The sequence below is a fragment of the Periplaneta americana genome, chromosome 16 (genome assembly GCF_040183065.1).
Source record: "Periplaneta americana isolate PAMFEO1 chromosome 16, P.americana_PAMFEO1_priV1, whole genome shotgun sequence".
NCBI lineage: Eukaryota > Metazoa > Arthropoda > Insecta > Blattodea > Blattidae > Periplaneta > Periplaneta americana.
Genome location: NC_091132.1, coordinates 124,931,122 through 124,945,473, shown reverse-complemented (window position 1 = coordinate 124,945,473; position 14,352 = coordinate 124,931,122). Strand labels below are relative to the sequence as shown.

The window sequence follows — 14,352 nt, the reverse complement described above, 5'->3', positions numbered from 1 at the left end:
TACAATGTTTAAATTAAATTACGATTTCAGCAGATAATGAAAATTTATTTCTGTTATAACAATAATAAAAAAGCGCAGTACATGTAATCAACATTTTAAAACCTGTATTTCGCTTTTCGCAATTGGCATTACTGAATAACATTCAATTTCTTTATTGCAGTAATCGATATTCATCTATTTCCACTTCACAATGTCTGAATAGGTTAAGTATTCGTAAATATACAATTATTAACATTTTGTGAGTGAATTTTAGGGATATATTATTTACATTTTCATTTTATTCACGAAATAGTCCTAATAAATGTCACTCGAGGTATGAGATTTGCCAGATAAATCTCAGACCTCTCGTGACATTACTACAGACAAATTTTTATGGTTGTGTGTATAACTTAAAACTTGACTGTCAATTATATCCCATAGGATACAACACTAATTTATATTTTGCACACATAAAAAGGTTTGAATTTTACTCTCATATCGTAATGAAACGAAACTGTGGATAACGAAATAAAGAATAAGCAAAGCATATAGAAATAGCAAATGTCTGCGCTTTCAACACCAAGCATGATATTGGAACCATATCTGATATAACAAAGATGTGTAGATGGAAGAACTGTCCTGTTGAAAAAATATAATTATATCAGGTTGCAACATGCGCATGCTAGGTAGCATACGGTATTTTCCAGTATGTGGATATATTGTGGGAAGTCAAATTCTCTTCAATTCTACACAGAGTTTCTCCTCATAGCCTGGAAATTCATCCCCAAACGGCGACAGAAATACGATCACTGCGTTGTGTTGATTTTACATAATTCTGGCTGGAACCTTGTGGACTCAATAGGACGAAATACCTGAATAGGCCTATGACTGGTGTTTGAAAAAATCTTTTAACTTGAAAATATTACATTTTCCCATGGATATTCATAATATTCTTGTCAAAACGCGATGTGGTCTATTCTATATTTATATTCCAACATGGTATTTATACGCGCAGGGAAGATGAAAAATTTTCCTGGAATATAATACAGGGACATCATTTTATTTTTACTAACATTTTTAATATTAACTTGGCTATATCTCTGGATCAACGCCGTTTTCTACCCCCTTCCACGACAGGAGTTCGATGATACTGGCGTAATATACAAACAAATCACTTTACTAGGTACAGGAGGGAAGAAAAGTAGTTCATCCATTTACGTAAACTAGGAAATATTGCGCTTTTGAGCTTGATCATTTTCATTATGTTTTTGTTTAATCAAAATACAGTACAACATTAACAAGAGTGTTTTTACTCACGAACTGAGCTGTCCATGTGGACGTATTCATTATGCAATGCATATTATACTGTCTACAGCACATTAGCGTACAATATAGAGAATTAAGTTAAATTGAAAAATAATCATAATATGGATATTTAAACACATTTTTGAAAATGGTGGCCGTTCATTTCGATACAGGCTTCAGTTCTTTTGTGCATATTATCGCACTATAGATTATTGTACCTAATTCCAATTACCAGTGTCGTCCTTCGTAGTAACTCGTGTTGAAATAATTCTGTACCTACTGTATAAAAGCGTACCTTACGTACTGTAAATTCAATCTTCATTTCTGCCCGATCCGAAAAGATAAAATTACTCAGACATACTATTTACTGTCCGTCCAAGTAGGTTATGTCGTAGGGTCGTAAAAAGGGAGGAAATCACGTGACAGTTAATTACTTAACGAGACCCTTTTATTTAAGTTATTGTAAACAGTTGTACAGGGACATCACTTTATTTTTACCAACATTTTTAACATTAACCTGGCTATACTCGGAAACTCTGTTGCCCCCTTCCATTATAGGAGTTTGATGTTACTAGTGCAATATGTAAACAAATCAGTTTACTAGGTATAGGAGGAGAGAAAAGTAGTGTATCCATTTATGTTGTAGGAAAATACGATATTACGATTTTCAGTTTGACTATCACTTTTACGGAATTTATCAAAATACAGTAGAGTAGTAACATTTTTTTTTCAAAAACTCAACTTTTCAGGCGGCTATGTTCGTTATGTAATGTCTACTTTATTTATCATATTAATTATTGGTGTTAACATACAATATAGAGAGTGCATTTAAATTGAGGGGGTCATAAGTAAAGGGCTGTAAGTGCACTTAATTTACTTTTGAGAAAATAGGGTTTAAATATTTAAGCTTTCGTAAAATCGGTGAAATTTTTATTTAAATTTTAATGTGTGATGCGATTAAAATATCCCTTTGCCACTAAAATTTTAGATACTTTAGCTTACACTGGATGCACTTAACTCATGTTATTACAAATGTCACTAGCATGCCTTTGCTTCTAGCCACCTCAATTCAAAATAAGCTAATCTGAATTTTTAAATAAATTGCTGAAAATGGTTGCCGTTCATTACAATGCAGGCTTCAATTCTTTAATGCATATTATTAAAAGCATTTTGAAGCATATTCTCTGAAATTGAATTTATCGTTTCTTGAATATAATTTTTAGTACGATATTATTAATATAGGTTCTTTCTTCTATAGAAAACGCAACCATATTTCTGAAATACACTATACACTGCAGTGTTTACTTCAGTGCTTGAAGACTTCGAATACAACAGCAGCCGTAAGTTTATGTGTCTGACGGGAGCAAGGACATTAGTGAAGGGGTAGGAGTGAAGTACTTTCAGAAATGCAGGTACAATAAAAATGCAAGTAAAAATAAAATGATGTCCCTGTATAATATTACGTGGACGTCCAATTCCTAACAGAAATTAATGTTGTCAGAAAAGAGCTAAGACAGCCCAGCCACTAGCTAGGGAATAAAAGCTGATGAGGGAAACCGGGATACGACGTAGGCAAATAGGCGACAGTACCTGTGCGAAAATGATTCGATATTGAAAGCTCTTTCGTCACTGGAAAACGCGAACATATTTTTGGAACGTACTGTTTACTGTGACCGTAAGGTTACTATGGCTGTATATGCGGTCTTGGTTCTGTGTGGAGGACGGTTGAACTTAATTAGTAGAAGGAGTGGAAGTGAAGTACATTCAAAAACTGAGGTACAATAAAAATTGAAGTAAAAATAAAATGATGTCCCTGTATAATACTCAAAAGAAATAAACAACATGTTTTAAACATTTCGGTGCAAAATAGACTCAATGTTTTATTTCTGTCGGTTACATATACCGTTATTGCTCTAAAAGTTGTCTTTGGTTCGATTAGATATATATTATATACCTGCACCTCAGAGTTCAAGTACCTCCCCCCCCCCCACGACATGTGGAGTGGGGTATGTAGACATATTGTCAACATAATATCTCACAAAGTTCACTTTCACATTATTTCATAGGACAACAGTTTTGCGAGCTAGTGTACACGTCTCCCACGCCTACAAGTACAGTATTTCCTTTAAGTACTTTGTTGTATATGAAACGCTCCTTGCGACACAGTCGTTTTCCGAATCATTGAAAATTTCTGACATTGTTGTAATAAGTGTAATTAATAAAATATGGTCTGGATATTTATATGCACTGAATTCCTATAAATTACGATTGAATTGCAAAAAATAATACTTTTTTTTTAAATAATGAAAATGAGACTTTTACCATTTGTGGATAGTGGAACACACATACAATATCAAAATTCAAAATAATTTTTGTTTATGCGTATATGATATGTATATATTTGTGCGAAATTTCAATTCAATCAGATTAAATCTGTTATGGAAGGGACAACTCACATCGACTAATAATTGAAACGTAATAAAAGGTAATAACTGGAGAGACAATAAACCCGCATCATCAAAATTTGATGCAACATGTACCAGTAAGAGTATAAACATGATGTAATAATTTCATAATAATACCTTTAGAACTGAAGACTGTGTATTAAAATATTCAATCATAACGACTATTGATTTAAAAGCTGTTTATAGGATTTGGGTTCAATTTTAGGAGGGTTCCAGCTAAACTCTAGTACACAGTGACTAGAATTAATATATCATTAATAGTTAAGTCAGATCAAATAATTATTCTAAAAAAGGAAAAACAACATTTGCAATATATACAATATTTTCGTAGGTATCATTTCGGAATTTGACATCTCACTGAATATAAAAAATATATCCTATGCAGTGGCTCTCATAATTGATCGTACACTATCATTTAAGCATACAGTTTTGTGAAATTAATCACTCAGAGACGATTTTACTTAAATAACGCTAATTATTCTAAGGAGAGTATGTCCTTATACATTACAATTTTTTCCTTCCACCTCTGTTTGAAGATACTGTAAGCACTGCATAATAATTTTATTAGCTTAAATACATGATCAACTACATCACAAAATTGAACATACACCTGTTAACATACCTCAAACTCACCTCTATTACTATCCGTACAAGAGGTTCAGCAGTTGCGTGTTGACAGTCAGTAGGTGTACTACACAGAGTGGACTGTTTATTTCCGTGCGCTAGTTGATATGGGCAAGAGGAAAGAAACTTCCTTGGAGGAGCGCAAATAAATTATTAATTTGGCTTTAAAAGGGAAATCACGTAGAGAAATAGGTTCAATTTTTGGAAGAACACATTATACAATTCAAGGGATAGTAAACAGATACATATAAAACGGAAGAATACAAAATGAGAGAGCCCGAGGTAGAAAAAAAATAATTAATAAACGAGATTAACGCCAGATATTTCCCACAGTTCGACGTAATCCACGGCTTAACCCATTTATGCCCAGGTGGGTCGTTTTCGACCTATTGATTAAAATTATTTTCCACGCGAATTAGTCTAGACAACACTACATGTCTACTTTTCTTAGATGCACAAAGGTACAATGCACTTGTGGAACACGCGGGAAACCAACAGATCACGTCATTATTGCGCGGGAACTTGCCGAATAAATATGACGCAACTACCGTCTGCCTTGGAGAAGAAAAAGTGAGTAAAAACTCTGTTCAATTCGTGAATTTTATCAACAATCAGTGTTTCCTGCCAAGAAGATTCAGGAGAATATGTATCTTCTATGTTCTTGTCAATATTTACGTTATTTGCTGTACAGTAGGTCTTAGAATTTAGTGTGGGTCGATAACGACCCACTAAACACTTATTCGAGGATTACCTTTCACATAGCTTTCCATTATGAAATCATTTTGTTTTCTTATTATTTTTCTTTCAGTGATGTTTTTACGAACAACTATCTCAATAGATGTTTGTGTAAGGATTAGGATTGCTTTTGGGGATGATAATTCTGATAGAATTTCTCAGAATATCTCAGGCTTATTACCGCTTTCGTTTACAACATTGTTTTATTTGTGTAATGTTATATCTCACCGCTTGAGATGCACTCTGGATAGTCTTTGACGAACTAAGTAGTTCATAATTCTCGGCACTAGCGGCACCTATGAGAGCCGGGTGTGAATAATCAGAATGATCCCGTTTTATCTTTTTTTTTTTATCTTCATGAGAGTTCTCTACTGGCCCCATCTGAAAACTGAGATCCTTCATAACAGTTTCCATAATCATAAGTATTCCCCCTTTTCAGAATAACTGGTCTGACAGTAATCTAAATTCTAGAATAGTTGGAGAGATCTGATTCTTCCAAAATCCCAAAGTACGGGGTGGATATATTCATTGGTCTGCCTGAGGATAACGGATGCAGATTCTGGAGATGAAGATTGCAAGGACTCCGACCGATCTCAACTACAAACCGCAGCAGAGTTAGTGACAGAGCTACCAGACATTGTTCAGCCTTATAATGAGGAAGGGGGCACCGATATTAGAAAAGATTCAGATCTTATCAGCAATGAAATTGAGAATTCCCCACCACCGACACGTAGAATAAAGCGAGAAAGAAATAAAGGTGAGAATCACGCCTAACGAATGAAGTAGCCCCTTTACAAGAAGAGGAAATCAAAGTTCGTCTGCCTTATGTTTTCCGTAAAAATAATTGCAATATGAGTGGGGTACATACTTCTGATATACGTGGAAAAAATGGCACATACACATTACTTTCGTGGTTATTAGATGTGTGCATAAACAATGCTTGGCTTCTCAGTCATTCGATCATATCGAAAGTCTTTGGATGCACTCGCCTTCGACCACGAAATAACGCAAGCATAGAATTTGACACTTCTCCAAAGAGTGGAAGACGAGTTCGTTCCTTCGATACCATCAAAGAACACCGGAGGAAGGATCACTGTGGGCACTATAGCCCAACAACAAAGACGGCGATAGAAGATTTGTGGTACTGTAAAAGCATGTCAGAGGTGCACCATATCCTGAGTAGAACTAAGGACTTATGTCATGTATTTTTAGTAGGTCATTTTACGATGCTGTTCCAACAACTCAGGTTATTTAGTGTCTGAATGAGATAAAGGTGATAATGCTGGTGGAAAGTGTCCAGGGTCCAGCACCAATAGTTACCTAGCATTTGCTCATATTGGGTTGAGGGAAAAATCCTGAAGAAAACCTCAACCAGGTAACTTGCCACGACCGGGATTCGAACCCGGGCAACCTGACTACGCGGCCAGACGCGCTAACCACAGGTGTGGACCTTATGTCATGTAAAATAATTTATTGTGTGTTTCAAATTATTTATTTTTTCCAGTACAAGGTTTCCTTTCAGATGTGTGAAAGTAAAATACATGTGAATGTGAATATAGCTCTCAGGGAAATTGTTCAATAAATATTTTTAAAAAATCGTATGCGTTTTTAATATGGTTATGATTTTTTTACACATTACTTTTAAATTTAACAAGTTGCATACTACGCAAAACATTATAATGAACAAATTCTCGAGGAAGTGCCTAGTGGGTCGTTATCGACCCACCCCATAAATTTTTACTGAAGTAACAAAATCAGTATTTCCATAGTTCCTCATGCTTACAACGTCCCTCTGACTCACTTAATATGATATGTGAAACAAAAATTAAAAAGAAATAATCTGGGCATAAATGGGATGCTCCAAAACTGACCTCTAACGTTAATGCAACACTTAGCTAACCTGTATCAACTGAAACGATTCGTCGCACTTTAAGAAGAGCGGGTTATCACGGCAGAGTAGCGAGGAAAAAGCCATGGATCATTACATAACCTTACCGTTTGTTTTAAGTTCGCATTTATAGACTGGGGAGGGGGGGAAACGGACGTACAGTATATCACGGCCTGCTGGAGTATAGTAAACACAGAAAACATTTTAAAGCAATAATGTTGAAGATAGATATTTTTGTTTTGCAAATTTGCCGTCATTGAACAGAAACCAAGATGGAGATTTCATTGCAACTAATTAGAAATTCCTCTTTCAGGTATGTAATAAACGATCTTCGCACAAAATAATGTAAGATACACGAGCGGTATGTTTTCTTTCAATTCTCGGAAATTAAAAAAGCTCAACTACGCTTCGCTTTTTCAAACTTTTCCTCGAACATGAAAACTTCAACGCATTCTTTAAGCAATTGAATTTAATCTGTCTGTACTGTAATCTCTATTTATTACAATCATTGTCACTTGAAGTACTAGTGCATGGCGGCAGCAGATGTTCGATTTTTAACTTACATTTAACTTACTGTCCCATTGTTAGAATCGACCGGCATTAAAGTCGCAAAAACACCAATAACGCCACAATACTATATATCTCTGAATAACGCTAATATGAATTTAATTTCAGAAACTTTAAAGTTTAAAAACCGCTAGTATTCCCGCTAAGCGGGATAATACTGTATAATTTTACCCGCGAGACGGTTATCCAAAAAAGCTATATTTAGCGGGAAAACCGCTGAATTGGCAACACTGAACATACAACGAGTTTTCATTTAGCTCTCCTGTAAAATTCAATATTTGTAACATAGTGTCTTTTATTATCGCCGCGGTCTCGTGCTTAACATACGGCAGATCTTTGAAATTTAATTGTATTATTGTTTTCAATTTCTTGTGTCGCCGCTCAATCACTCGCCTCAATTTCAGTGTTTCAACCAATAAGCTGATAACATTATAAAATTACACCTACTTGTCTAATCCACGTGGACTGAAACCGAGGTTGCAATGTCTTGTGCTGAGGACGCACATTAAGGTATGTGATTAAAATTATTATTGATGAGTTATTATTAAGAGTTAAGAATGTCAACGTACTAATATATGAAATAATAATAATAATAATAATAATAATAATAATAATAATAATAATAATAATAATAATAATAATAATAATAACAACAATAATAATAATAATAATAATAATAATAATAATAACAATAATAATAATAACATTAATAATAATAATAATAATAGCCATTTAACAATATAACAAACTAGTGCTTATTCTTATCGAGGAAGTAGACGTGACAACGTGACGCTTAGAGTGAAACCTACAGAGCAGCCGTGGCGAAAATGTAATCGTGCGCCGAGCCACTGTGTAACCTGCAACGTGCATAGCATTTATGGAGGGAGGCCGATACCCGAAGGAGGAAGTGAAGCAACTGTCTGACATATTACCGTATTTTCATTTTCCTTACATCAAGCACTTACATATAATTTTATACAGTATAAGGTTACAAACTAATGTTTAGTACGTGTAACGAAGAAAGAAATAAATAAGAAAAAATAGGACACATTATCACAACCTAAAATTAATTGTCTTCGGAATGTGTCTGCGACAGAGTTTCAAAATCAGGAATTATGTCGCTTACTGCCAGTCGTAGTTGATCACGAAGGTATTTGTCTATCAGTCGTGATCTAAATTTGGTTTTTACTATTTTCATTGTTGAAAATAATTTTTCACAAACGTAAATTGTAGCGAACATGGCTTCAACGGAGCAAGCGAAAGAACGAAACTTACGATATTTATTTTTTGGAAAGATTTGAAAAGTTAAACATTTGTCAAGTCCTTACATTTGGCTTTCATTTAACATCACATTGTAAATATGTGAGTTTAAATTGAAGATCTAACCGCATTATTCGTACATCTGCTGAAAAAGAATCGACGTAATGAGATAATAATAATAATAATAATAATAATAATAATAATAATAATAATAATAATAATAATAATAACAACAACATTTAACGTTTTAATGTTTCATGAGTGACATGTAGTATAATGCCGTTTTATGTTATACAACCGTTTTCCTCGTAACGCTTGTGAACTAAATCATACATTTAATATTCTCATCTTATAGGCAGCAAAAAAAAAAAAAAAATGCGTCCTCCCATCCTACTTGAAACTTTCGTTTCTTTAGAGGTACATGGTTTCGAGAGAGACATTGCGACGATACGCCACTCGCAGGTCAGAGACAAATACAAATGGAACGGAGTTTGACTCCAGTGAGTGAGAGGGTGGGGGTTGGGCGAGGTAGTAGATTATTTTACGACGCTTTGGTTATTTAGCGTCTGAATGGGATTAAGGTGATAATGCTGGTGAAATGAGTCCGGGGTCCAACACCGAAAGTTATCCAGTATTTGCTCATATTGGGTTGAGGGAGAATCCCGGAAAAAAACCTCAATCAGGTAACTTGTCCCGACCGGGAATCGAACCCGGGCCACCTGGTTTCGCTGCCAGACGCGCTAGCCGTTACTCCACTTGGGGGAGGTAGGAAGCAGAGACAGGCAAACTGTCGATCAGGCTTGCCCATGACTGTTTACGTCCGTGAGCGAGCTTACGCTTCATATCGTTCGCCCGCCTGCAACCTTCCCTCTCATGCAGGCAGGCAGTGTGGTTGCATGTGACTCCCAAACAGTCCTACGAGTGACCCGAAAGGACTATTGGGTTCCGCCGACCTGCGCCAGACTGCTGCTTTCAGATGCATGATAAATATGAACCAAGTCATTCAAACCTGACAAGAAGCCTATAGATATAGACAAACTACTGAAAACTTAATTTGTTGTCTTCTGAAACGTACCGTTAATAAAGACAAAGAAAACTATTTCTCGTCAACATAATATCCATTAAATGCCAACAGTTATTATAAATTACTTGCACTTTCCTTTTCATCGTAGTAATATAAATTTAATGCAGACCATTCAAACTTTCAGCTTCATAAATAAAAAGAAATCTGTCCCTCAGAATTTAAATAGCAAATCAATATTCTGAAGAAAGAAAAACTTTTATACACCTTACAGGTATTCATGAGGCTTTTAATTGTTGATAAGGAAAAAGTTAAAATGAAATATTTTTCTATAATAGTTGTTGATATTCATAATAATTGTTAACAATATATTTTCAACATATTTCCTTCTCTCCTCTCCTCTCCTGAACATAATATCCATTAAATGCCAATAGTTATTATAAATTACTTGCACTTTCCTTTTCATCGTAGTAATATAAATTTAATGCAAACCATTCAAACTTTCAGCTTCATAAATAAAAAGAAATCTGTCCCTCTGAATTTAAATAGCAAATCAATATTCTGAAGAACGAAAAACTTTTATACATTTTACAGGTATTCATGAGGTTTTTAATTGTTGATAAGCAAAAGTTAAAATCAAATATTTTTCTATAATCCCTCTCCTCTCCTCTCCTCTCCTCTCCTCTCCTCTCCTCTCCTCTCCTCTCCTCTCCTCTCCTCCCCTCTCCTCCCCTCTCCTCCCCTCTCCTCCCCTCTCCTTCCCTTTCCTTCCCTTTCCTTCCCTTCCCTTTCCTTTCCTTTCCTTTCCTTCCCTTCCCAACTACTCATAAGTTACCAAATGTTACTATTTTCTTGAGTCAGATGCACTTTGCAGGAATATGAAATGTATAATATTGTCTTATTACATTATGAATTCTGTAGCGCAATAAATCGTAAAACTGTGTTTCTTTAATCAAGAAATATCTGCCGTGTTGGACCATAAGATAACGATTTTTTGAACTGACTAAATAGCCAACGAACTTAGGTTTCAAAATCTTAACCAGCGCAGACTGCTTCCGTGAATGCAAGTCACTCTACCTTATAATACGAGCAAACAGGCAGGCCTTCTTGGGTCCCGCCTGGACTGAACCTATAAAACCCGGGCTCAATGGGTTCAGGCTAAAAGTTAACTTGCTTTGTAGCGTCACCGGAACCCAAGCCTGACGGCAACCGGGTACGGGCGTGAGTCTTGTGTGATTTGCCGGTCTCTAGCAGGAAGCAAGAGAAATGCACAGCTATCATTGCGAGCCACAATGTGCTCGCGAGTCACATTTTCGCCACGGCTGCATAGAGCAACAATCGGTCGGCAAAATTATGTTTTATAAGCACACCGGATGTTATTGTATGATGCCGGCATGTTAAGTAGGAGGCCGCGGCGATAATACCTGCTGTGCCGTGTACAGATAGATATTCACAAGCCCGAGTGAAAAATCGTGAAGAATTTTAAAAGCAGAGAGTTAAGACTCTCTCGTTCCCGATGTTGAGAAGCCAGCATCTGGCTGAACTAGAGCTAGGCCATCACTATAAGACAGGAATGATATCAATCTCACCGTCTGCTACGAATAAAACACAAAATTGTATGAATATGTTTGCACTTACCGGACGCTCTCCAAGGTTCCGCACTCGGCAATGCAGGAAGGCCGTTCCTCCCAGCTGTGCAGTCACGTTTGTGACTAAATTGTTATCGAACACTGGGTCATTGGTGCTACTGCTTCTAGATTTCCCATATTCCGGGTGACCAGGATTTCTTGAGCCGGGATATCTCTCTGTGCTGCCACCTCCTACTTCATGGGAATCTGAAACAATAGAACCACATCATCCTTCAAAGGGTCTACATTCCTGCTAAAAATGAAAACACATATATCAAAATGTTTGTATGACATTTGAGAAATTTTATTATTTTTTTAAGTGTTACTAGCATTATATGGTACTAATTTTTATTGTATTTATCTGATGCATGTAACCTATAAGATAAAACATTGTAATAAATATAAATAGATCATTTTCTTAATTAATAACAGTGTATATCTCCAATAAATGATTTCTTAGCATCGCCACAGATACACTTGATTGTACTTGTCACTATCTCTTGTCACTAGAGAGTTCTTGAAATTTATATTTTCCCGCCATTCATAAAATATGTTGATATGATACCTCTTGCACAAAAGGGGAGATCTATAACTGAAACTAGATTAATATATTTCAGTATTATTTTTATTTATCCTGGTAATAATGAACAGTTTGACTCGTAGACATTTTTTTTTTTGCAGCATTAACTTCCCATGACTGTACGAGAAGATTCGAAGAGAACGGCAGTTACGTAGACTTTCGGCTCCCCCCTACTACCATTAATGCATAACACAATGCCAATACCGCGGTTGCCTTCGTCTGCGATACAACGAACTTTTCTGTTGATTTTCGAGTTCGTCATTTTTTTCCGGTTATTATATGCTTATTTAAGTTGTGTTAACTCTCGCTAGTGGTTTTATATTTTATTTTATCCGTCTTAGTATTTATTTTATTATTGTAAATATTTTTGTTTTATCACTATTATTATTATTAATGAATTATTTTATATTACTATCTTCGTATCATCTCCGTCACGATTATTCTATTATTATTATTATTATTATTATTATTATTATTATTATTATTATTGTTGTTGTTGTTGTTGTTACTATTATTTCTATCATCAGCATTATTATTTGATCTCTGTAAAATTTATGTAGACTACTGGACTTCACCCGAGCACGAGCATTTGCTCATTTCGGGTAGCTATTCATATGTATTAATTTCAATTCAAATGTAAAAATTATGTGAGCATAAATTAGCAAATTCACAATTATGAATATCATAATCTGAACTAAATTAGGAGCGTTTTAGGATGAAAAGGGATATTCCAGTATTTTAATAAACTACACATTTTTCATATATCAGTGATATTTAATGTATAGATTAAATGATCCATCAGAACTATTTTATAAAAACGTAAGGTAATTTCAGTACATCCATGTTACAATAAGGAAACAGTTGTGTATAATATAAAAGCAAGAACTTAAATCACTTTTAACGACAGTCATCCAAACTTAAGGTGCTCTTTTTATGTGTGCGAGTATATATTAAAACATGACGTGAAATTGATCTGTTTTTGTAAATATTAGACTAACATCGTTGTAAGATTCTAAATACTGGAGCCTGACAGAAAAAATTAATTAACGAATAAAAGTAAAGAGCGTTTTAAGATGAATAATGTGGTTTCCTATTCGAAGACATCAAATACACAATAAGTCACAAGATTTTCGGCTCTTACTTGTTCTTTCTTATTTATAAATTTAGTTTTATTTTTGATGTCGATCCATTTCTTTAAACATTGTTATTAGTTTTATTGTTGCTTATTTATTGCATTATAAGAAGTTATATATTTTCCATAACAAATAAAATACCATAAACGTAATAGGCCTCAATAACAAAGTCAGAGAACAAATATAAGAATAATAATCATTACAAAAGTACGGAAACACCAGACAAGATTAAGGTCTACGCAAAGATTATTATTTTTTGGTCCTACAGAATATATCTATTATGGTAACAATTAATATTAGAGAAGAAAAATTTGCTCCGGCGCCGGAGGTCGAACCCGGGTCCTTGGTTCTACGTACCAAGCACTCTCACTATTGAGCTACGCCGAAATCCAATCCACAGCACCGGATGGAACCCCCCTCCTCCAGTGTTTCTTCTTTGGTGGCCTGACCCCAAGTTGGGCATGTATGTTGACATATCTATAATAAGTCAACTGCCATTATACAAGGAGCGCACTCAGTTGAGTGACTTGGTGGCCGGGATTCCATAGTAATATGCACAGAAATCTGTACATAAATATGCACTGTTGCTCGAAGAATCTACGTAAAGATTATTATTTTTTGGTCCTACAGAATATTAATTGTTACCATAACAGATATATTATTATTATTTTTTGGTCCTACAGAATAGTAATTGTTACCATAACAGATGTATTCTGTAGGACCAAAAAATAATAATGTTTACGTAGATTCGAGCAACAGTGCATATTTCTGAACAGATTACTGTGCATATTACTGTGGAATCCCGACCACCAAGTCACTCAACTGAGTGCGCTCCTTGTATAATGGTAGCTGACTTAACATGTCAACATACATGCCCAACTTGGAGTCAGACCACAAAAGGAAAAACACTGGAGGAGAGGGGTTCGATCCGGTGCTGTGGATTGGACTTCGGCGTAGCTCAATGGTGAGAGCGCTTGGTACGTAGAACCAAGGACCCGGGTTCGATCTCCGGCGCCGGAGCGAATTTTTCTCCTCTACTATTAAAGATTAAGGTCGTTGGAGTTCAATACAGTTTAACAATTCACGGCAGATCTTTAGTGGTCGGTGTCAAGTAGCTAGTATGGTGATGATTGATGAATATTCCGTTTTGTCATTGTCATTCCATCA

At 35.3% G+C, this 14,352-nt stretch overlaps 1 protein-coding gene across 1 annotated transcript in view; it reads right to left on the bottom strand.

Annotated features, from left to right (window-relative positions):
* The window catches only part of LOC138691404 (opioid-binding protein/cell adhesion molecule homolog), a 1,391,213-nt gene that overhangs the window by 651,503 nt on the left and 725,358 nt on the right, over positions 1 to 14,352 (bottom strand). The window contains exon 3 of the mRNA XM_069813317.1: positions 11,483 to 11,679. Within this exon, the coding sequence (XP_069669418.1) occupies positions 11,483 to 11,679 (197 nt within the window). The remainder of the gene's footprint in view (positions 1 to 11,482; positions 11,680 to 14,352) is intronic.